Source organism: Centropristis striata, chromosome 2, assembly GCF_030273125.1.
Source record: "Centropristis striata isolate RG_2023a ecotype Rhode Island chromosome 2, C.striata_1.0, whole genome shotgun sequence".
NCBI classification, from domain to species: domain Eukaryota; kingdom Metazoa; phylum Chordata; class Actinopteri; order Perciformes; family Serranidae; genus Centropristis; species Centropristis striata.
The window spans coordinates 24,118,811-24,143,740 of NC_081518.1; the positions used below are offsets into that span (position 1 = coordinate 24,118,811).

General features: G+C 39.8%; 1 protein-coding gene across 1 annotated transcript in view; it reads left to right on the top strand.

The window, feature by feature from the left end:
- Positions 1–24,930, top strand: part of LOC131982823 (protein kinase C-binding protein NELL1-like) — a 306,508-nt gene that overhangs the window by 87,898 nt on the left and 193,680 nt on the right. The window contains exon 5 of the mRNA XM_059347448.1: positions 16,894–16,990. Coding sequence (XP_059203431.1) covers positions 16,894–16,990 — 97 coding nt within the window. The remainder of the gene's footprint in view (positions 1–16,893; positions 16,991–24,930) is intronic.

Here is a 24,930-nt window from a genome sequence, read left to right on the forward strand (position 1 = left end):
TTGTGTTAGTCATGCCTTCACTTTACACAGGTGGTTTGACTTCTGATGGGATTTTTTATTTCACAATAATTAACGGTCAAGGCTTTGAAGACACAGATTTATTGATACAGCTCCATTAGCTGAGGCGTCTGAATCACTGCAGTGATGGTTACAGAGAGTCTGCATTTAGCCTGTCGCCTGCAGTGAAGCAGCTGTCTAATACCGAGTCAAAGATAAATATCCCGAGAGGAAATCTTACAGATTTTTAAACCTGCTGAGTATTGCCTCTGCTCTGGTTCCCCAGGAGTCATAACCAGGTGCATGTTGTGAAGCTGATGCAGAGGGCAGACAGTACACTAGTCTCTGTTATAAGGCTGGTTTGAGCCAGTGGCATGGCTCTGGGGATGGCAGTGTTGGTTCTTTGGTCTGCTGACAGGTCGGTCCACCACCTATTTTCTCCACAATGAAATATCTCACCCAACCCTACCTACTTAGAGTTGTTAACATTTTCATTTGAACTGATACGGGTACCGGAACCTGGAATTCAGTACCAGTATCTTTTCAACTAGTTATCCAACATAAACAGCAGAAGAGGTCATGTGTTGGTATGACAAATTACGGCACATATGTAAGAAACGCAGCTTGAGGCTGGCAGTACAACGATGCTTTCTAAAAATAGCACACACGGTCTATGGTTGTGAAAAAGGCTGCCGTTTCTGTGGATTTATGTTGTAAAAACCATTGACCTTAGGTTTAGGCAAAAAACGTCCTGGTAAGGTGTTATAAAAGACAGTTTAAACAGTAAATAAATGTATGTAAATGCTGGAAGTGAAGTAGTTACAAGGGTCACGTGACTGCCCCAAGTTACGTAAAAAACGTAGGTTATGTTCAAAAACGTGATTCATGTAACTTACGTGAACAATGTAACATAAGTAAACAATGTAACTTAAGTTAAAAATGGTTTACTTTTGTTTTCACAGGGGATGCAATCCCCACTCTCCTGGATGAACGTCCGCCACTTGTTTGACCCATCCACCACCCCAACTTCAAACTGAATAGGGGAATCTGCCCTTTTAAACTTCACTATTACATCAGCACGATGGTGGTGGACGAATTGCAGAGGATGGTGAAATACAGAGACATACGTAGGTTGTTTTTCGCTGACTGGTCTCCCCTCCAAAACATCAGTACAGGACGTAAACGGCAGACTTTCACTCAGGGGAACGGGGTTCATGTCCTGTGTGAAGAAAAAAGATTTTCAATGTAACTTTCATTTTTTACGTAACTTCCATAGCTCACGTCACCCTTATAACCACTTCACTTTCTCATTTACATACAGTTTAAACCGTCTTTTATAACACCTAATCAGGAAGTTGTTTGCCCTAAACCTCAATGATTTTGTAGCTGTAAATTCACAGAAACTGCAGCCTTTTTGTACAACCACAAACCGTACGTGTATGTATAAGGACGTGTGTGCTAATGTTAGAAGGCTCCGCTTTCCCACAAGCCACTTTCGCTCATACGTGTTGTTATGGATGGTGCTGACAGTCGGCCTTTTGTGTCGTTTCGGTGGGAGATCTTGTTGCATTTAAACCTGCTTGTCAGTCCGTCACCAGGGCACAGTGTTCTGCAGCAGAAGGCCGCTGTGTCTCAGAGGAGACCACTTACATGAGACCACTTTCAGCCTGCGTTATATTGTATTACAGCGAGCATAGTCTGGTGTTTTGAAAAATGTAACCAGACGTCTGGCTCGCTATTGTCCTGTCTCACTGTGATTTGAACACGCTGCAGGAGTGACGTGGTCTCGCTCGCTCTCACTCACTGTGTGTGTGGAGAACAGGACAGAGACGTTGGCATGACCATTAATGACAAAAACATGGTAGAGAACTTTCAGCATAGTTTTTTCCCCAAACATCCAACTATAATGCTGTGAAAAAACTATTACGGTCTCAATCAGATGTGCTCTCAGGTAGCAAAATTAGGTCAGGAAAAAAATGTAACATTCATTAGTCTCATATGCCTACTGACAGAATTACAGAGTTCATTACCCAACCCTAACTATAGAAAGGAAGATGATATATTTGGTACAGATATTCGTATTTTCCAGAGGATGTACCCTACTTTGACAATTCTCTGTTTGTAGAATACCAAATTGCATGTCAATTCTTTCCAGTATTGTTGCAATATTTATTAGAGACATTCTTGCTATTCCTGGGATGAATTGTAACAACTTTGGTGATCCCTTCATTTTCCATCTAGTTTCCAAATTGGGTAATTGAGTATTACCTGCCAAATGCCTGAAAAACGAATGATATTGTCATGAGCTTCAGCTGTGCTGTGTATTTAGTGTGAATTAGCATGGCCTTCGTAACAGAATGACATTTGCATTTAGCTCTGAAAAAGAAAACAAGGCTGTAGGAATAGTAAGTATAATTTGTATTCCATTTATTTTTCCAACATTTTGATAGTGAGATGTGATTAAAACTTTCTTCTTTCAGTTGGTCACAGTTCAGCTCTATACTTACTGACAATTTTTTTTCCTACAAAGTAGTTCGACTGTACAACAGTAGATGAAAAAGCAAATGAAACCTGCACCCGTTGGGCCAATTGGTAACAGGATGCCAAATTTGATCCCACTCGGAGCTGATACTTCCTTTGGCAGTTTGAAATGTGATGTCTAATTAGACCAATTAGCACCAGAAGACATTGCCAGGTTTCATCATCCCTCCAAGGTTTCCTCTAAACTGTGTGTTTTAGAATTATCAGCGCTGTTTTAGAGTGTCTTCAACCAATCGTAATGCTTGTTTAAAACTACCTGTTGTATGATGACTGATAGAGGCAAGTGGACACTCGGTTCAGCCACAGTTAGAGGAGCAGATGCTCGAACAGCATGAGGGCATGGTAATGAAGAGGCGTTTACGTGGCCTGCATTAACCAGATGCCTGACTAACAATGTAGTCTGATCTACATTATTCTTCTCATTTGGCCCACAAATCATCTCGGAATATCAATGTTTAAGATGCAGTTGTGGCCTTAATGGGAAGCTTTTGTGGCAGAAATAGGGGCTGTTATTGGTTTCATTAGGAATAAACTGCCACCAGCAGGTTTTCTCTTTCTCGCTTTTTTAACCTGCTGTTCATTGCCACTCTGAATTATTTTTTTTACAAATCCCACTGAAGCTCTGTGTGTTTCAGTTATGGTCTGAAGTAAAAAAAATCTATTTTAAATGTTTTATCTCTCCCCGTTGCCTCTTTCTTACTCTTTCTCTTTCTGTCTTGTGATGGTTGTGCTGAATGGTCTTAATTAAGCCTTCTGACTATCATTGTTGATGGCTGTTGCAGCAGAGACTGATAAAATGTTGTGGGATGCACACAGACTGGGAACAGATTTATTCTCATACTACAAACAGTGAAGATTATGTTCCAGACAATGTGAAAATTGCATTAATCACACTGACTTATTACCTGTGAGCAGGTCGGAGGAAGCTTGCTCTGCTGAAATGTTGCATGCTATTTCAATTTCAGACTCCATTAGAATTGTGTTTTTCTTTTTTTTTTGTCCATGCTGCACATAATTTTCTTTCTTTTTTTCCCCATTGTGCCCATTTCACAGTTCCCACAATGCTGTTAATGTGCACATTGATGTCAAGAGTGGGACTGATGGCTCAGTGAGCCTCGTAGTCATCTGAAATACATTAGACCCTTTTTCTACTCCTCCAAATCTTCCATATTATAAGATCAACATTATGTTTTCTGAGTGATGTCTTACAGTGCCGATGATGGTGGTACCTGTTTCACATTCATTCGGCTTTATAGTGGCGCGTACAGTTCGACGTAGCTTATGAAATATTGCCTGTTTCATTACACTCTTGGCTAATGAAGGAGGAGAGACATCAGGAGCTCTCCACCTTAAAGATCTCTTAATGATTCGGCTCGTGCTGTCTTTGTGTCCAGCAGCCAGAAAATGACATTCTGCTTTGCTCATTAAAAAAGCCAGTGAGCTGGAAGGTACATTCTCATTTTTTCTTTTTTTTACCTGTTAAGCAGCTCATAAGCCTGGCCAAAACTATCATTAGGACAAGAACAAGACTGTTAGACTGGATGGAACATTACAATAATGAGGAAGTTTCAATGGAGCTAAACTTAGTTGATATTCTGTTTCTTTCTGTTCTTCGTTTCGTCCTGCTATTCTCTAATATATCATAATGTTTTAATATTTATTATAAGATATGCATGGACAGGTTTAAGTCACCGTTAAGCCAAGCATGAAGAACTAGAAATATTACACTAAATGAGTGATTCAGGTGTAACGTTTTAATTTCCTGTGAAGGGCAGTGCCATGGCTGTTCAGCAGAGCAGCGAGCATTCATTATTTCATTACCTGATCATTGACGCCCCAGCTAAGAGGAGCTCGCACAGAGAATAATAATGAGCTGGAATCGGGTTAATAATGCCACATGATGCTCTCAGTAACCTTGACACCTTTGCCCCTGTCCTTGGCGAGCATGGGGCTGGAGACGCAGCTGTTATCTGTGACCGGAAAAGCTCTTTTGTTTGACTGGGTGGTTGTATTGTCACACATTCACAGAACACAGAGCACAATGAAAGCAAAGAGGAAATTATATGTGGCCCTTGGGTTTCTAATCAATGGGGCAACTCCAGCAGAATAACCCACATTTAGATCAATGGGTGGCTGCAGTTCCAGTGCAGCGTGTCATACAGGTCTCACCGAGTAATTACCGTTCCTGCACTCGCCAGCCTAATGAAGGAAAAATTTAAATGTCAATGAGCGGTGCTGGTAAAGTTTTTTTTTTTTTTCTAATTGATTTTCTATAATGTGGGCCTCGTGGACAGACAAACCTCCACCATCAGACTGGGATTCTCAGTCACAGCTGCTCTTCTACTGGTTCAGTTGTTAACTCGCATCATTTTCTGTCAAGATGCTTTTCTCACCTGGAATGGATTTGAGGGGTGAACTGGTAATTACTTTATGTAGAATCTGGTGTCAATCAGCTGATATCTCTTTCTTTTTCTTTCTTTCAACTGAAGGCAAACACAAAAGACAAATGGAGAACATGGGGAGATAGATCAGCGGGTGCAACAGTGTAAATACTGGAAAACTCTGCAAAAAACTTTGATGACTGTGTGGTTAAGTTAAATTACAATGTTTTTGAACATTTAGTGCCAGTACATGGCAGGTTACTGACTGTATCAGACGACCTGGATCTTTTTCATAGACCGCTACAAAGAAGAGCATTAGCATCATTTTAGACATTTGTTTTCTATATATATTTATGTAATGATTATTTCAAAAAGGTATTCAACCATTTAAATTCTTAATTAGAAAATTTATCGAAATCAGCTTTGAATTTTGCATTGAAATCAAAAGCAGGATGGGCAAAATCTGGCATATGGCATCATATCACACTTGATACCATGTAGACTATATTTTTTTTAAAGAAGAATTTGAAGCAGGACTCCTTAGTCTGACAACAGCCTAAAAAGTTTAAATCAAAAGCTGAACCAAATCACTACTTTAAAATGGAAAGACTAATCAAGTCGTGTATTTGGTGATACCTTTAGTAGGTTATTCATAATAAAACTTCCATAAAATAACAATTAAACAACTTAGCATGACATGTAAGATGCAGATGTGCCAAGCTTTAATCCTGAAGTAGGTACAAAGTTGGAAAAGGGGGGGAAAAAACTGTAGAATTTGAAGTAGAGCGAGACCTCCTTATGTAGCTCACCTTGTCCTCTTTCTGCTGCAAACTTCTCATTTTATAGTACACTAAATTATTTTTCTGAAAACATATCAAGCGAGAAATAGCAAACACATAAAATCATTTCCGTCTGTATTTCATCAGCGCTGCCTAGTTTGACAGCTTGAACGCAGTTCATGAGTCACTGACATTATTGAAGCTTGCTGCTACTCCTCGGCTCTGATTGGTTGTTTTTGTTCAGGTTGGTGATTGTTGCAGATGCAGAAGCTTTAGACTCTGCTGTTTGCATTGGCCCATGGCCATTGGATGCATCCATGGATCCTGTACAGCAAATAAAACATAATCATAGCTGGCTGAAGGATGCAACATGCAGCAAAAATCCCTCATTGGATTTCAACTGGGAACATGGCGTGATGTATATTTTCCTGCTCTGCCTTATCAAGTTATTACTGTCATGATCTGTGAGACAAACACTGTGGGCCCCGTGCTGTCATTAGCCTCGCTCGAGCCGCCATCATTCTGCTGCTCAAGTATTCAACGTTGTTTTAAGGAGCAGATTTGAGGCTGTTATTCCTCACTAATAGCCTTCCTGTGTCTGGAGTTCACTGTTGTATTGTGTAAGGTGTGATGGAGTGTGTCATTACTGGAGCCTCCCTGTGTCGAGCTCAGCAGGGTCCAACCCACACCATGCTGGCAGACGCCCCAGCTCGGGCCCCTGGTGGCTCAGAGCAGGAGGAGAACAGGAGGAGCTCCCTCCACCAAGGAGACCCAGGGGACACACACATGCATACACTCCTTACCAGCCTCTCCATCTCCTGTTTTTTTTTTTTTTTTGTTCCCCAGAATATATCTGCAGCTACTGTAGTTTTATCAGTAAAGGACAGGAGCTTCTATCAACAGATAAGGTCATTGTCGAGTTGAAGTTATTACCGATATCTGAGACAGGGAGGAAGCAGGCGTACACTTCCTGTGGGAATTGGTTGACAAAGCCAGATTAGACTCTATCTTCATCTACATACTGTAGGTAAAGCCAGTCCTATCCCCTGCACCAAGCTGGAGGTAAAGGAATTTGGGTCATTTTATCCATTAAACATGATACATCTGCCATCTTATTAGGATACGCTCCAGTTTCAGGCAACAGTTTCCTCGCCTTTTTCACTTAGGATGCTCTAGTTCTTTTCGGTTAGTTTAACTTTTCCTCCTTTTGCATTCTTTTGCATCACACATAGCCAAGTTAAAAACCATGCGGTTAGAACATTTCCACCATGAACATATTTCATCCATTAGTGATTTCTACTGACAGACAACTAAAGACTGGATTTAACAATGAATGGGAGTATTGACTCAAATCGCAGGCCTGCCATCTCGCAGCATAATGCCGGCGTCTTTCAGCCACTGTGGGTGGCAGAGCTCCAGTTTGAGTGGAGCTGGTACGGTTCGATCTATTCGCAGCACTTAAGAAGCATAAGAGAGACTGACAGATGCCCTTTTAGAAGTAGATGCTGCAGAGCTGCAGTGACAGCTGCCTGAATATAGTAGTGCTGCCACTAAAGTCAAGAAAAGACACGAGTAGGAAAGAACTTCAGCACAACATTATTCCATGTCCATAACATTTTAGTCTTCACATCGCTGAGGAGTTGGGCTACAGCTCAAAAAAAAAAAACATTACATCATCGATTTATCTGAATATTATTTCCATGGTGTTAGGATGTATTCCTTGTAATTTTGCACACCATGCATCTGTAAACTCACCACAAACTTTATTACATGAATAATTGATTGTGAGATAATGGTGAGAAATGTTGACTACAGTGCCTGAAATGTTTGTTCTGTTCAAAGCGTACATACAAACCATAAATAATCAGTTTATCGTCAATCAATACGTCTTATCAGTCAGTTTGAAAGCAGTAAATCTTTGCAATTAAGAGGCTTGCACGAGGTCATGTTAAAGGTCATATTTACTTGATAAATAACATAACAATATTAATCAGTTGTCCAAATACAGTCATGGAAAAAAAAATAGACCATTGTTTTCTTTCATTTATTGTTAATTTTAATGCCTGGTACAACTAAAGGTACATTTGTTTGAACAAATATAATGATAACAACAAAAATAGCTCATAAGAGTTTAATTGATATGTAGCCATTTTCATGTTTTTTTTTGTGATAATAGTCAAAATAATTTTCAATAAAACCATGGAAAATGTCTAGATATCAGCTCTTAAATTAAATTCTTATCAGCTACCTGTGACATTTTCGTGAGCTACCTACAAATCCCAGTGCATTACTTTTGGTAGGAAATTATAGAGACAGCCTGACTGAGAAGCCCTGCTCCAGCTCCAGCATAATAATGTTACACAGTACATACTGTTACATTGCCTCTGTGTAGATGTAGAGTAAAGGTGTTTTATTGAAAAGCCTTATCTGTTTCTATCCCCATGTCTGCTCTTATTGCAATAACAAGCCCTGAGGATATTCTTGAGTTAAACTCTTGCTGTTTGTTGCATTTAAACATCAAGAGCCTGCACCCCACTGTAAACTGGACTTTGGATAAACTTCCCATATGTCTTCATTCTCACAGGAATCTGATGTTGTCTGATGAAGAAGTCTGATGTTGTCATACCTTACCAGGAATATCTCACGCTGTTGTTGGTGCTGTTAAATAGCTCTCTTACTATCTATCATGGGTTTCCATAGACGTCCAATCTTGAGGCAGATTTTAAGGCTGTCCTCAACCAAAGAAATTAAATCTCAATGATTTTGTCAACTAATCGATTATTTGGTTGAATTGACAGATGTGTGAAACTGACTTTCTCCACAAAACAACATACAAATACACTTAAAATCATCAAAATTTACTAGAGGTGTGTAAAGTCATCCAGCATGGAAAAAGCATGAGAAACTTAAGAAACTTAAGAAATCTTCTTGACTTTAGATGGCTGCAGTGATTTAATGAACTGAAGAGAAAATCTGCATTAAACATACCTTTTTGATTGATTTGAAGTATTTGATTATAAATTTAAATATATTAATGTATACATTTTAGCATTTTCCATTGTTGCTGTTAAATAACTTCAAGTATTTAATATTCTCCTTCATTTGGCAACAGAGTGACTTTGCCCCAAAAACAAACGTGGTTCTGAGGCATCTAATTTACTCTGTGTTGCATCATTGGAAAGAACATTTCACCTGTTTGAGCCTCTCCTTCTACCTTTGTACCATATGTACTGCTGGAAACACACAGACCACACATATGGTACAGAAATAATTCAAGGTTAGAAAAACAACAAACAGCCACAAAGGGTAACCCATTTTTTTTCGAAGCTTGGGAAACATAAATAAGTAGGTCTGTATTTCTGTGGCTATTTTCAAACCCAGACTTACAAAGTACTTTATGAACAAACACAAAATAGAGACAGTCAACAACATGAATGCATACAAAAAACACCAAAAATATATAGAGGAAAAAATACAAAATATACCATTCCAGCTGATATCTGATGGTTGAAAGCTCCATATGTCCGTCCATTAAATTTTATGTTCCCATTTATGCATATGTGTGCATTTGTGTGAAATGAAAACCACCATAAACAATTTCTCCTGAGCTCTAATTTTGCTCAACAGCTAAAAAACAAACACATACTGTGAATGGCTATAATGCTGTATACTGTGTGACACTTTTGCCACTGTTGTTACCTAGGGATGTAATTATGCACACTCCCCTGTGAAGGCAGGCTTGTTTACTATCTCTCATGATGTCTTCTGTAACATCTCCAATGCTGAATATAAAGATGGAAGAGAGTTGTGTTTTTGACTAAAGCTTTTTCTGCTGAAATGATGTAGTCTTACTCCCTGGTTTCAAATTTCACTGATCTTGAATATGTTCATTGTAATGCAGATGACTCAGGACTGCAACATGCAAACCTGTATTCCACTATCATTCTGAATATGACAATATTTAGAATTTAATATGAGTCATTTAAACAGTATGATCTGTTTTGATATTCCAATTCAGGCCTTATTCTCAATTTAGCATTTTCCAATTAGGATGTGTGGGATATGCTGATATTATTTGTGTTTTAGGAGCATTCTTTCTGCTGCAGTTTGCCAACAATAGCTTCTATCCTGCTTACCTTTAGTGCTGCATTGTGAGGGTTGTTGTACACAAACCAACTAGCCAGCAACCATTTCAAAAAGAAAAGCTCACATTGCTGGTCAGAAGGAGAAACACATCAACTTTTAAACATGATGAAAGACTTCAAAATCAACAAGTTTTTGGAGACTCGCAAATATCAAAAGGCCAAACATTTCAAGAAGGTAATTAAATGAGTGAAAAACTATGAAAACATAAATTTTGATGCAAAAAGTGGCTCCAAATGTTTCACTTTCACATTTTGGACATGACTAACGTTAGGCTAACCGCAGGAATGTTAACTGGAATATTTATTTCCATTAGTCTTGTAAACAGCTTTGTAGGTATGTCGCCTTTTTTAGAATTAGGATGAAAAACAGAATATTTTGTGCATGTAAGTCAGTGTAACTGCATGTAGGAACAGAAAAGACAGTGTGCTAGCATGAGAAAAGTGCTGATCTGTAGCTCTCTCTTACAGCAGAATAGATTCATGTGTAAATGAGGTGGAATTTATATCCAATCTCAGTAAATGGAGTGTAACTGAGAATCAGCCCAATTATTATGACCACATTATAATTAGTAGGGCATAATCCGTATCCACAAAGGAAAGGTTGTCTTATAGTAATTATTATACATTTTGTTCACAATATATCCTCTTTGTTTCTGTCCACATTTGTACCCAGTGTAGGGTGTTATGTGTTTTGGATTGTGTACTACACCTGTATTCTGGAGTGAATTCATGGTGAATGTCTGGCTCAGCTGAAAGACCACATGTAGCCATTTACTGTTGGCACCTACTGAAAACTGAATTTAAGTCAAGTGAAGTTAATTTTTACAGCATGATATTGCACAGAGTGGCTTGATAGGGCTTTAAAGGCACAGAACAGCAATAGCAAAGAATCCGAGAACTATATAAAAGCATCCACAGTACCTCACAAAGACATGCATTTTTACTAAAATTTCACTATAAAATACGTGCATAACAATCTCACACTTGTGCAGACACAAACTTTGTTTATATTATTATCATTGTCTTAGGGGCCAGAAATGCCCTGCCACTATGTTTAACAGCATAGGAGGACCCCTTAATGATCCTTTTTCAACTTGTCATTCAATAACTTTTCCTAGAATAAGAAAAAGTAAAACATTGCCTTTGTTCATATTTCTAAGAAAACTGTATACAAAAAGGGTACAAATCTTGTCTTGGGGGTCATTTTGAGCACAAAAACCATGCATGCATGTATGCTTGCTAAATTACTGTATGTTTACACCTATGCAGTACCTGTAAAGAGGGAAAACGTAGATATTAACAATGTTTGTGATGAATGACAAAATAGATTGCAAAATAGATTTGGGTTTTAAAATTCAATCAAGCTGTTTTATTTAAGGGGTTTAGGGAAGGCGGGTCATTTTTGTCCCTTAAGAGTGGTGTATACAGAAAGTTAAGAGAACTCGAGGGTTAAAAAAAGATGATTTGGAAGTTTTTTAAACAGTAAGATTTTACCCAAAATGCATACGTTTGGATAAATGTGACTCTATATTACTTTAATTCATCAAGGATTTCCAGCTTTGAAGGCAAGGATTGAAAAGAATCCCAGAAGTAATTGGGTAATAAATAAATTATATAAAATGATATAAAAATGATATAAAAACTATATGAAAGTAGTAATTTTGCAGAGAAGTATACTTTTGAATTCAATATTCAGTTCTTACATACTTTAAAACGTCGTTAAACTTAATCTAAACCAATTTGAGATACAATTTCAACATTTTCAAATTTCATGAGCAAATCCTTCAAATTCATTGATTCATTCATCTTGATAAAGTTCCATTAAACCTCTAAAAGTCTCGGTTACAGACACATTTTTGAAGCATTTTACAGCATGCAGGACAATGATATTTAGCCTCCTGTCATGTCACCAGTAATCCCCCCCGCCACCTCCAGTGTCGTGACGTATCTCAGCCCGTGCTTTTGGCAGATGATAAAGGAGAACTTTGAGAATTTTGTCCCATGCTGAGGCAAGTGATTCTAGAGGGACTTTGACTCATGATTTCTGTGTTCATGTCTCTGGCAGAAGAAAGACACAAACATGACAGGAAATGTCTCGAGCTCAACTGGTGGAAAATTGGAAGTGGTCTGGAGTTTAGTGTGGCCGACAGATATTGGCAGAGAAAAATAATGAAGGCTGTGATTGAAATTGTCCTCTTGAAGGGAAGCCATGAAGGCTGCCAAAAACTAAATATTGTGTCTCACTTTTTGAAGATCAAAGCTGTCAGTGTTTGAATTTTCTGACATGTAATCCTACAGTTAGATGGACGTGGCTTTTGATGGCATTAGCGGCTTTACTTGGTGTTTATTTTAGTCTTTATAATGTATTTGCTCTTATCGCTGGCTTAAAGACAAACTTGGGAAACAGCCAGCCTGTACACTGAAAATCCTGACTGCCCAAGATTAAATGTAGTTTATTCAGTTTAGTCAGTAAATCGGTGGAAACGAGGTGGCCTGGCAGCCTATTGAAGTGGACTGTCAACAAAATATGTGTTATGTAGTAAGATGTGGATTTATACAGTCTCCACCACACCGTGCTTCCACTGCTCGGGCTGGTCATAATGCAGCACTTTCCACATCTCAGGGTTTTCTCTCCGCTTCAGCCTCCATTCACATGAATGATGGCCGAGTGGCTCCACACCTGCCTACTTCTTTCTTCTGCATCGAGATGTGGGTCTCCCTCCCTCTCCCTCTCCTCACTCACACACACACAGACACTGATAAAGGTTAAGAGGAGCAGTGTGAAAGTGGAGCAGCTCTGCCCTATTTTACTGGTTCAGGATGAAGTGACGGGTCTGGTTCATCTGGCTCCACTGTATCATGTATTCCCTGCAAGTCACTCCATATCCAACAAGCTTTTATTGATGTTCCTTCTACCGTGCAGTAGATGCGAAGGGATTTGGCAAAGCAGAGTAGCACTGTTAATCCCACATTCAATTTATAATCCTTAAGATTTCCGTCCTGATGGCCTCGGGGACACCTGTGGCTACTTGTCGAGGCAGCAGACACTCTTTATGCAGCTACTAATAGAACAGATGAGCAATTGTTGTCTCCGTTTACTCATTATGTGTTTATAAAACGTCAGTCAAAAAGAGTGGCTTTGTTCCATCAAGCCATGATTAACCATGGTCTGATTTCATGCTCCACGTGCCACAAGTAGATTTGCACACAACTGTCGGGCATGGAGGAGTTACCTTACTGCCTGCAGCTCTTCATCTAATAGCTCACTGTGGCTGCTCCTTCTGCCATGACTCACTAAAACTGATCCACTGGTTAAAAATGCCAAACATTACTGTTGTCTTGTATTGTAGTGACTGGTCTCCTCTCAAAAATGACAATTTAGGGTGTTTGTACAGGCAGCAAACTACGACTCATATTAACTTTTTAGACTGTCCTCCGCCACCATCTTGCTGATGTTGTTGTAATGATTGACGGTGATGCAGAGTTTAAATGGCAGATGTCACACTCAGGGAGGGAGGTGGAGTCCATTGAACAAACGGTAGACTTTCACCCAGGAGAACGGGGTTTGTTTCCAGTGCGAAGACAAAAGTAAACGTCTTTTGACATAACTTTCGTTTTTTTTATATGAAACTTCCGTGGCTCACATCACCCTCATAACTACTTTATTTCCGGCATTTACATACATTTATTCACTGTTTAAACTGTCTTTTATAACGCCTAACTAGAACGTTTTTTGCCCTAAACCTGGGTCAGTGGTCTTTGTAGCCTAAGCTAATTTAACAGTAACCGCAGCCTATTTTACAACCACAAACTGTACGTGTATGTATAATGATGTGTGCTATTTTTAGATTAAATTAGAATGCTCTGCTCTACCATGAGCAGCGAAACATAGGTAACGAAACGTGATCTATTCTGTTATTTTATGTTGGTTTTTTAGTATAATGAGCGATCACTGTCAGCACTAACCTCACAGTGTTTCCTGTGACTGCTGCAGAATTAAAGCTACACTGTTTTCCCATAGTTGAATGCTTTTAATGTGAGCTAGCGGCCATATGTTCACTTTACATTAGTGATAACTTAATTAAGCTCTGCTGCAACTGTGGGAGAGTGACCAGTTAGCAGCGAGGCTGATATCAATGAGATAAAAGTACAAACAGTATCAACTCTCCCTGACTGGATGTGATACAAACATATTATTTTAGCTTTTACCAATGAAGATGTCCTGACCTCCTCTGAGCATCTGCAAACAGGCAAGGTGACGTGTCAGTTGTTTGACTCACCTGGCTGAAGTGTTGCACGTTTCATCCATCTCCTACCTATTTTCGTTTTTTTTCAGATGCGATGCTGGTAAAGTATAAAATAAAAAGTATATAGTATAAAATCACAGAAATTAGTAAGTGTAGCTGAGGAAATGATTGAAACCTAAACCTAAATGACTTCACTTTTCCACATATTTCACTCATTGGTAGAGGAAAATATCACAACACTGCTAAAAAAAGATATCTCATCACCACCTTGCGCTGCAACATCGTTTGTAGTATATTGGGAATATTTTTCACACTCCATCCACCAGAATTCCCTCACTTCCTCGCTATATGCTAAATATGTGTTATGCTGAATAACATCATTTATGGTGAATGCCTCATGCAACACTGGGAAGAAAAATAATAATATTGATAATAAATATTAGCAAAAATCCAGTCAGTGACAGTTTGAAAACTCTTGTAGTATGACTTTAATGGGTCAGTTCACCTAAATTATTTTAAAAAATGACGTATAAATCTCAGAAACAGAAAATATGGAAAAAATGTACTAAAAATGACTGCATTGCAGATGTCACTATGGTATGTGAGAAAAATGTTTTTGATGGTTAGTTTTTTTTTTCCCACATTCATTACACATATTCACATTCTCTCTCATTCTCTGGGCTGTAAGCTGAAGCTATTACTCATTGAATCCTGCACCTTGGTGATAGAGGAGCTCAGTTAATCATACTATACAGTATGTTGACTGGTGAATGTCCTTTATAATTAGCTGTTGATGGCTGCAGCCTGTAGTGTCAGACCATGCAAATATGCCTGTGAGCACATCACTATTCTAATTGGCATCGCCGCTCTCTCTCCAATGTTCCCTGTGTGGAACATACAGCCCTCACTGATGCTGAGCTGCAGAGGGAAGTAAAGACTGAAAGGTTGGGGGAGACAAAATAGAGCATCATCACATGACCTCTCCATTCTCTATTGCAGTGACAGCTCGCCCAGCAGGTGGGGAATCAGACAGCTACAGCACCGAGGCACTGCAGCACTTACAGTACACCTCCAGCTCAAAATCTGTGCATGTGTCAACATTCATCACAATGCTGTTTAGAAAATATAAATTAAAGAAATAAAATAACAAATGCATGCATATAAATAACAATTTCAGTGACACTTGGCATTTTTCTTTCTCTTCTAAACATAAGAGACTCTAACTGTGACTCAGATGTCAAATCATGCTGCTGTTTTGTTTGATTCATCCTCCCGCTGGAGGAAAATAGCTTTTTTTATAGCATTGAAGACACTACCTGGTGGATTTTCTGCATATTTCTAGTTTGATATTTAGATTTTCTAAATTGCAGGCCATTTAAAAGTTACATCTCTCTTAATCTGACAGTAATAACTTGATATATTTGTCATATGCAAATGCAGAATCAGATAGAAGCTGATGATCTTCGTAGTGAATGTGTCATTCACTCAAGGTTCTATACTCATCTCCCTAAATTGATTTTGTGACAGCTTAAATATGAAAAAAATACATGCTTTGAATGTGATTTAAAGCTGCAGTAAAAATTATTTGACAACTTGAAAGCAGAAAAACACTCGAGAGCCTTTGAAGCTCTGCACCAGGTTAGCACACACTCTTTCAAAGTAACTCACAGTTCACATGCAGCAGAAAGACATCTCAATGGAGCCCATTTCCTCGTCAGCTGTCAAATGCAAGGCAAGCATTGTAGTTATGATTTCATCCCATGTCTCATGAGAACAATATTTCACCTCCACTTTGTGCTGGGCAGGTAGTTTGTGTGAGCTGCCCATGGTTTTATAGCGGGGTTGGCGAGAGCCATTAGTAGTCAACCATATGTGCCGGAAAGCCAAAGCCAAAAGCCGAGAAAACCTTTGAAAGCTACAGGGCTGCAGGGATTAGCAGCACTAGCTATCTTTTCACATTACAGGGAGTCATTTCACTTGGTGTTCATAACAAAAACACTGTTTAATGGAGCTGTTAGTACAAGCCAAAAACATAATATGTAAGGGGGATTGGCACAGCCATTAAAACCAAACACCTACCCAGCTGTTTAATATTCTGTCTTGGCTGTAAGGTAATTAACCCCACCACATAAGTTTAATTTGGGATGATGATTTATTTTCTCTTCACTTCGACGACTTTTGACTATACCACTTTTTTTTGCAGTGCAGCACTATATTGTTGAAGTCAGATCACAACAAGTACAGAATTATCTGAATTTAACAGCCTTTCAATGAAGCTGGAAGAGAACAAGAGAGAAATCAGTGTGCATGGAGAGACATGCAGAGAGACGCAGGAGGTTTTCTTCTCCGCCTCCTACTAGTGTGAGTAGAGGGAGGAGAAAACCTGATGAATTGTTCTCTGACAGCCACACAGAGGCCCATTGGAGTAAGCCAGCATCGTTAAGCCCACCTCATTGCAGAAAAACAAATGGTGCTGAGGATGTTTGCTTTCCTAATGCCAAAGCCTGTTTGTGTCCGTCTGTACTAGGGCCGTTAATCCAGTGTGCATCCCAGGTCCAGATATCAATACCGTGTTAGAGGGCTGCGGGGCGAGACGGCTGTCATGCTCGCGGATAGCAGGTTCTGCTCTACACTCGGGAAGGGAGAGGGAGGGATAGAGAGTGGACGTGCACACAGTCTGTTGGATTTACTGCTCAGCTTGTACTGTATCAGTGTTACTGCCAGACCGGCAGAACAAAAGAAACATGTTCACGCCTGTGTTGTTATCATAACCAAACATTCTCTTCTGATTTGTCGTTGGCAGGATTTATGAGCGGGTGATAGACCCTCCTCAGATGGAGCTCACCCCGGGCAGCGGCGTGTGGTTAGGCCAGCACAGCCACAAGCACGGCCTGTTCAAGGTAAGATGCCACACACACACACACTAACACACACACACACACACACACACACACACAAATTTCCTTCATGCATCTGAACGTGCATGGGGGGGAGGGGGTAAAGAGCCAAGAGGAAGATGCAGAAAGAATCGCTCTCAGGGGAACCGCATAAAGCTCAACTTATGCTTTGAAACACTTATTCCCAAGCCTGTTAGAATGTTGTCGATTTTTAATCACTGCTCATTTTCTCAGACTCTTTCTTGTGCTCACAGCAGGGAGGGGATGTGGCAAAAGAACATGCACATACTCTTGATGCTCTCACCTCTTCTGCCCACCCACCATGCAATCAATAGGCCTTTTATTTTTTTTCTATTTAACGTCTATGTGATATTGATTGGCCCCCAGACCCAGCTGTGGCGTAAATAATTTCTCCTTCCCATGCTTTGACACTATCGCTGCTGCACATCAGCTAACTGCTCCTCCTTCCTCTACTTCCTCCTCCTTTATCCCGACTTGCATCAAGGCTTCAAGGAGCTCCTTCTTCTTCTGGAGGAAAGCTCTGGTCTTGAAAGACTCAGCTCTATCATCCAGTTCCCTACCCGCCATCCGGCTTGGAGTCTGTCTACCCTCAATGTGAAGGGAGCACTCAAAAGTGTTTGTCAGCAGCACAGACAGATGGTGTGGAAGCGTGCAGGCTTGTGTGAAGTGACGGAGGGAATGAGGAGATTTTCCCTTCAGGTTTACACTGGGATGAGTTGGCAAGTTGGATGACAGGTGCACTTGTAAAACCTTGAATTAAGGACCTGTTGCACATTTTTATCAGAGGGACCGTTTAGAGCTACACCTTTTTTTTGAACAGTAATCTAATTATCTCCCTCTGTTCATGCATATTTATAAGCCAACATACCTCATAATTGAATGCATGAAAAGACGTTTACAGACACAGACACTTAGTTATCTACCCCGAGCTGAAAAGCACCTTAATGGTTGTAGTTTAGTCTAGTTTAGTGTACTTACTAGCTGCCTAGCTACATTTCAGCTTCATGCTGCTGTCTCTTGCATATGTTAAAATAGTTTTTCTACCTCGGTTGTGCTCAGTTTTAACATTCAGAATAGAAGACCGAAGGAATCCATTGGTGCCAACCATGTGATGATATTGTGTAGGGGAAGCAGCGAAATAATGCTCCATATTAAATTTTAGCGAGAAAAAAGCTGACATGGACATTTTTAAAGGGTTCTCTTGACGTCTTACCTGAATATATCTGAAAATGGTTTATATGGGTATCCACCAACCTGCCATTTACAGACATTTTACCACATTATGCTAATCCCATGCAGTATTTCTCTGCATGCATGCAAATGTGTTATTTTTGCCTTATGTATTTGAATCCATATTTGGATCCATAACTGTCTTGGAACTGCATAAATTAGGTAACACTGGTCATCTCAGAACCTTGTGGATTCAAAGAGCCCAATTCATGTTGGTTTCATAGAAGCCATTTCATTGCAATGAGAGCATTATTTGGAACTTGACCCCACAGTATAAAGTCAGCTGTTTTGGCCTCTAGGAAAACCACAGCCTCATTCAACTTTACAACTACAAACTAGAGACCTAGCGCATTCAGAGGATGGATGTCTTCCATAAGTATATTGACAAAATGGTTAAAATAACATAAGTGTTTTCCATCCAATCGCAGAGATCTCCAAAATACCAAACCAATTTTTTAAAACAATTTTTATCAATTCCCATCTTATAAGAATGGTAAAATTTAGCACAAAAAAGCTGCAACAACTTGTGAGGCATAGTAAAGTATGGGAATGCCTTTCATATACACCAATCATAATGTTTTAAGCCCTTGTAAACTTTCACAATTTTAATGAATACATCAATTAGTTAATTAACTAGTTTCTATTACAGATTTAAACTAAAACAAATTAACACAGAGTGCTGAGCTACCTCTTAAATTAATCTTCAGGTTGCCATCTTACAGACAGTACACCACTTCTATGTGGCATCTGCTGTCCACCTGCTTCCGGGGAGTTATGTGCTGGAACCATTACTTGGCAAACAGTGGCCAGACATATTGTGCAGGGACCTGAGGAGACACCAACACACAGAGATATGGACAGAGACAGACGTCTCACATTGCTACTTCTTTGCTATTCTCTTCACACTTCCTCACCTGCTCCTGTCTGCAGCCTGCTAAAGATGAGGGGATAAACAGAGTCTATATTACGTCTCCTCCAGTCAAATGCTGAGAGGGGTGAGGAGCTTGCTGGGAAATGAGAGAAAAGAATAAAGAGGCAAGAGGTGAGAGAAGTAACACTGCAGACGGAGATAGGAGGTGAAATAAAGCCACAGCTGTAATCTATCCCATTCAGGACTCACGACTGGGATAATGATAAGGCGAGCTAACTAGGCTTTTAAATAAAACATATTGAGCCCTCACAGCGGCTGGAGATGCTCCTCGTCCTCGTGCCGCCTCCTCCCGGGAGCCTCTCCATCTGAAGGAGCAACTGTAATAAATTATCTTTATCTGGAATCCATTGTGCCAAGGATGCTGACTCCTCAGGGACACGGCAGGCTCATTTGGAACCGGTGCTTTTGTGAAAATGCTATGTGTTTCATGCACCACAGGACAGTAATGAATCTACTATGGACAATGATAGAAAGCTAGGACACGTTACATCAGGCAGCGTGATGAAGGGAAAGCCTAGACTGGACATGAGCGATTCAGAGTTTAGATCTCTCACTCTGTCTTTTACCCTCCCTGTGTCTGTCTCCTCTGGTTCCTGGTGTTTTATATTAGTTTGTTTATGCTTTTGTTCACATCTCTCCACTTTTTTCCCAACGTTGTAACATCTCCAACACAATATTTATCTCGTACCTGGTGTGCTTTTTCTGTTCAGCCTTGTATCGGACCGACGTTACTAACCTCGCTTCTAAAAGTAGAATGGACAGATGGAAACCTGTGGCACGAACTGGAGAAAAAAGCAGCATGTTATGGAATCGATTTCAACTCTTTTATGAAGAGCTAAATTTAAAAATGCTTTATATTTTCACAATGATGCTGTGATGCTTTTCAGTGTGTAAGTAATGGCGTACCTGAACCCCAGGCTGTAGTATAAAAAGGTTTTGGGGCTTTTGTATAAATGTATGAATAATATGTTCTTTGATTGAATGTACTTGTTGGTTATATTTTGATTTTTTTCTTTATTCCTGATGACTGGCTAAATAATGGTGCGCTCCATTTGAAATGTAAGTTGGAAATTTAAACTGGAAAGCCCCATGAAGTGAGATTTCTGAGTCGGAAGGTCAGAGTGACTTTACCAACCCCAAACATAAAATCCAAGATAACCTTTAGTAGCACATTGTTTATTAGCACTGCTGTCTTATTCTTGTTTCATTAAATCAGTCATGCACGGAGTGAGCATCATGCCTCTGTGATTGTATATGCAAAATACCAGCTAATACATTGTTGTACTATACCGCGGTGTAGTTCCCAGCTCCGAAATTCCAATTTTCTCTGAAAATGGAATGAACCAAAAACCTGTTATTCCTTTCATATCTGAAGAATGCACACTCTCCTGCTTAATGTAAAGTCCTTGTTATGTGAGGAAGTCTTGTGCAGTGGTGCATGCCTCCCTCAGGTGTGAGTGTGTAAGCTCCACGACATGTACACAAAAGTTTTTGTGTGCAATTTGATAGCGAATACCACATGCACCTAGCATGGCTAACACCAGACTAATCACATATGAGATTAGTCTGGAAACCAGCCAATCATTTCTCCGTAGAGGAGGCATGGTTTACGATCCTCCAGAGCCGTTTATTGGGCGCTTAGAATGTCTATCAAAATCGTCTGTAGGTAGCTCTTAGCCAGTCGTATCAGTTATACCAGATGACGTATGTAGAGCGACAGAAATTAATGTTTACACAGCCAGACTAGCCCATCTCTACTTTGAGACTAAAATGCTCAATTCTGCTTCTGCAACGTTTTTTTGCAGCATGTTCTGACTCTGGCTGCTCTATAGTTTCAGCTCACCGTCTACCTGCAGCGTGTGTGTGTGTGTGTGTGTGTGTGTGTGTGTGTGTGTGTGTGTGTCTGTGAGAGTGTTGCTTGCTGCTTTGCTTCTCCACTTCTCGCTTTCTGCAAGACTATTTATTTTTACGCCTTATTAACCCTCATGTCATTCAGCCACACACATCCACTGATTTTATGATCAATAGACGAGCTGCTGTGGGTCTCTCAGCGGCTCCGCTGTCCCCCGGCTCGTAGCGAGATCACCGGCGTTACAGCAGCGAGCGGTAGCGGGGCTAGTTGGTAGATTAGGCTTTTGCCAAATCCTGTCGGAAGCAAGGCTAAAACATCATTTTTGGTGGTGAAACAGGAGTTTAAAGTCAAACGTCTTCTTTTCTATTTTTTGGGGTGTGGCCTTTTTGACTGTAAATGGCGTTGTTTGAGTCAGAAGCTTGGGAATCTTGCTAAATTCTCCTGTCTGTTTGCCTAGTATCTAGCTGATTTCGCAAGCTAAATACATGTCGTTGAGCAGTGTAGGAGGGGCCAACTTTGAATACTGTGTTTACAAACCGCATTGGAAAAATCTACTCATTGTGCCTTTAAGAAGCATAACTGTCAGCGTTGGTTTTCTCCGGCTTCTCTGTCCTCCTCCCACAGTCCAAAGACATGCAGGTTTGGTTAACTGGTGACTCTAAATTGCCCGTAGGTGAGAATGTGAATGTAGGCTGGCTAAATCAATACAGTCCATCAAAACCTTATGTATTGCTTGTAAATAGTTTTTAAATGTAGCACAAAGATGTAAAATCGATAATTATTTGGGGAAAATCATCATCATCATCATCATCATCATCATCATTAGCATCTTTCCGTCTCCCTCTCTCTCTGTCCATCTGCTTTCTGTCTCTCAACACACACACTTGTTAATGAGTGTTGTTGATGCCGGTTTAGTCCTGAGAGATGAACTGCAGGTGAAGGTTAAGTCTTCACACCCGGCTAGACCAAAGAAAGGTCATGTTCTGCGTGATCGAATTGAGAAAATAGAATCACAGGATTAAGTGTTACCCGGGATATTAAACCTCTGTCGATTTTGCCTGGAGGCAAAGTACTGGCCAAATATGCCCGGCCTATTATTGCTATAATAAACAAGCTAACTGGGAATCATGACTGTAGAGGCGAGCAGACAAGTGAAGTGGAGGTAATTTTATTAACAATAACAGTGAGTGAACTTGTGAATGTTTAGGGACACAAAGAAACAAATGATGCATAAACTTCACATAAGACTTCACCTGACACACACAAATACACACACACTTGCACACTTGTGTAGATCCTCTTTTGCTTTATACATTCCCTTTCTGTAGCATGAGACATAAACAAATAATAGTAATTCTAATCTTTTTTTTAATCTATTTTTTCATCTATTTCACAGCACAAAAACATCTGTTTGTCATACAAATAAACACACACACACACACACACACCACAGAGGCTTTTTTGTTTTGCATTTAATCAAGACTAGAATTCCATCCGTAAGTATTTGGACAGACACATTTTTAATTGCTTTGTCTCCAGCACATTGGCTTGGAAATTAAACAATGATGTTAAAGTGCTGACTTTCAGCTTCACTTTGAATATATTTACATCCACATCAGATGAATAGTGTAGAAACTGTAGCCCTTTATATACATAGTCCCTCAATGGGATGTATATTTTTGGAGTAAACTCACAGTCACTTGGACAGACAATAAACTAGTTCACCATCAAAAACAAACAACAAAAAAAGCACCTTGTCATTTTGTCTGTATGTTCACATGGGGGCAAAAAAGGCTTCCAGTTACACACAATGTGGATGTGAACAGCCTCTAATCTCCCTAAGGCTGCATTATGCCTGGTCCAACTACACATCTTTAGCTCTGCTTTTCCACTCTTTCTGCCAAAAGTTTTTAGAACCCTATGACAAAAGCCTCACATCAGAGGCAAATCAGTACTGGCTCAGCACTCACAAATTTGTGCTTGAGCACAATGTACAAACTGTTTAAAGATGTATTGCACTAAATTGACTAATGTTGTTGTTAGAATCAGACTTTAATAGTATAAAGGCATGTGGAAGCAGGATATCTTGTGAACGCGTGTGCCAACAAGAAAAGTCTCTGAGAATTTACTTTAATTTTACTTTGGCAGGAGCACCAGTGTCTGTCTCATGCATAGTACATAATTTCCTGTTGTGCTTCTTGCGAGACTTTTTGTGACAAATTTAGTTGTAGATACCAATATAGTCATCAGAGAGTCCTGCTGGTCAAAGAGTTTGTAGAATGTGACAACTTGTTGCTGGGCAGTTTATGCAGTATGAAAACCACAATGACTTTAAGACCCCCCATTAGATAGATATAGAGACTTTATTGATCCCAAACTAGGAAAATACTGTGTTGTAGCAAAAAATTAAAACACTAAGCACACCATACAAAATATTGAAAAGTATATAACAATATCGCAAGATGCAGAGTGTGAGTTGCAGAGTTGCTCTGGGTTACAGTTACCTATTCAAACACTAGATCTAGAAGACAAGTAACATTCATTTTTAAGTAATTTTATCTGTAAGTACAACACATTCGCACTTTTGGCTCTGGCTTAGTCTCTACCGACTCCTAAGTTGGGGGAAAAAAGGTTTATTCGCTGCTAGCTTACTCAGCTAGTTTGTATTTCTGCTCGGGCTGAGTGATATGACCACATACATAGTCAAAACAATTTAAAAATCAATCGTATATATTTTCTTAGTTTTGACATTTTTTTGATAGCAATATTTACATTTGGATGATATGTTCAGATTGCACGTGGGACAGACAGTTAAACGAACCACAGAGGCACTGTTCTGCTAACATAGATTGTGGAATATACAAAAGCAGGTTTTTCCATGTGTTATTTTTCTCATGGCAGTTAGCGTACGTAGCATTTATATGTATGCTGAAAACAGCTGCCTTCTGATGAAAGTGGTGAGACTGAACAACACAGCAACCACACCTTATAAAAATCTCTGTGCTGTCGAGTTGGTGATAATTCTCTATGGGGTCTTTACTTACTCTTACATATTAAATACAGTCCTTCATTTCATTGTTGTTATGAAAAACATGGATTCGTGCAGCTTTAAAGCTAAAAAGTCAGCATTTTTACCCTTTTCTTTTCAAATCCAATGCTCTGCACAGAGACAAAACAATAGTTCACACTGCAGCGTATATGTTTTGAAATGCAGTTGTATAATTGGACTTGTCTTACCATGAGAGCATAGACATTATTCCTGAAAAGTGCCATTGAAACCTAGCTGCCATAGGTTTTGGCAGAGGCATGGAATAAATGTGTTCACATTTCTGCCTGCATGTGCGTGAGGGAGAGATTTTATGACTTCAGTTCAAATTATCTACTGATCATTGACAGTGATGTGTGGTCAGGGCCCCTATATTACACCACTGGGACAGACATCTGTGATCTACACCCTCATTTTCATTCTGAGTGACACTGACAGTCTCTTATTCACCATCCGCTGCTCATACAGCCTCTGCGTGTGTGTGTGTGTGTGTGTGTGTGTGTGTGTGCATGAGTGCGAGCAAGTGTGTTAGTTCTCAATCTGTGCTCCAAGCCTGTTCGCCTCAAGGCTCCCTCTCCCTGTGTCTCTATTTGAAATGGAGGCAGGTGTTGCTTGCATCCAGGCCAGCCGAATGCACTGTAAATGGATTTCACATACACATAAAGCAGAGAGTTGAGAGTTGATGCCAACACTGCTTGAGGTAGTGAATTCTAATGTCCTTCCAGCATGTTTTCAGTAGTCACTTCGAAGGAATGGTAAAATTATATTACCCTGTGTTTGTGTTCGTGTGTGCGTGGGCACCCTGGTGTTTTACAAGCTCGCTTTTCCATTAGAGAGTGTGCCTTTTTCCCCTGTTCTCTGTG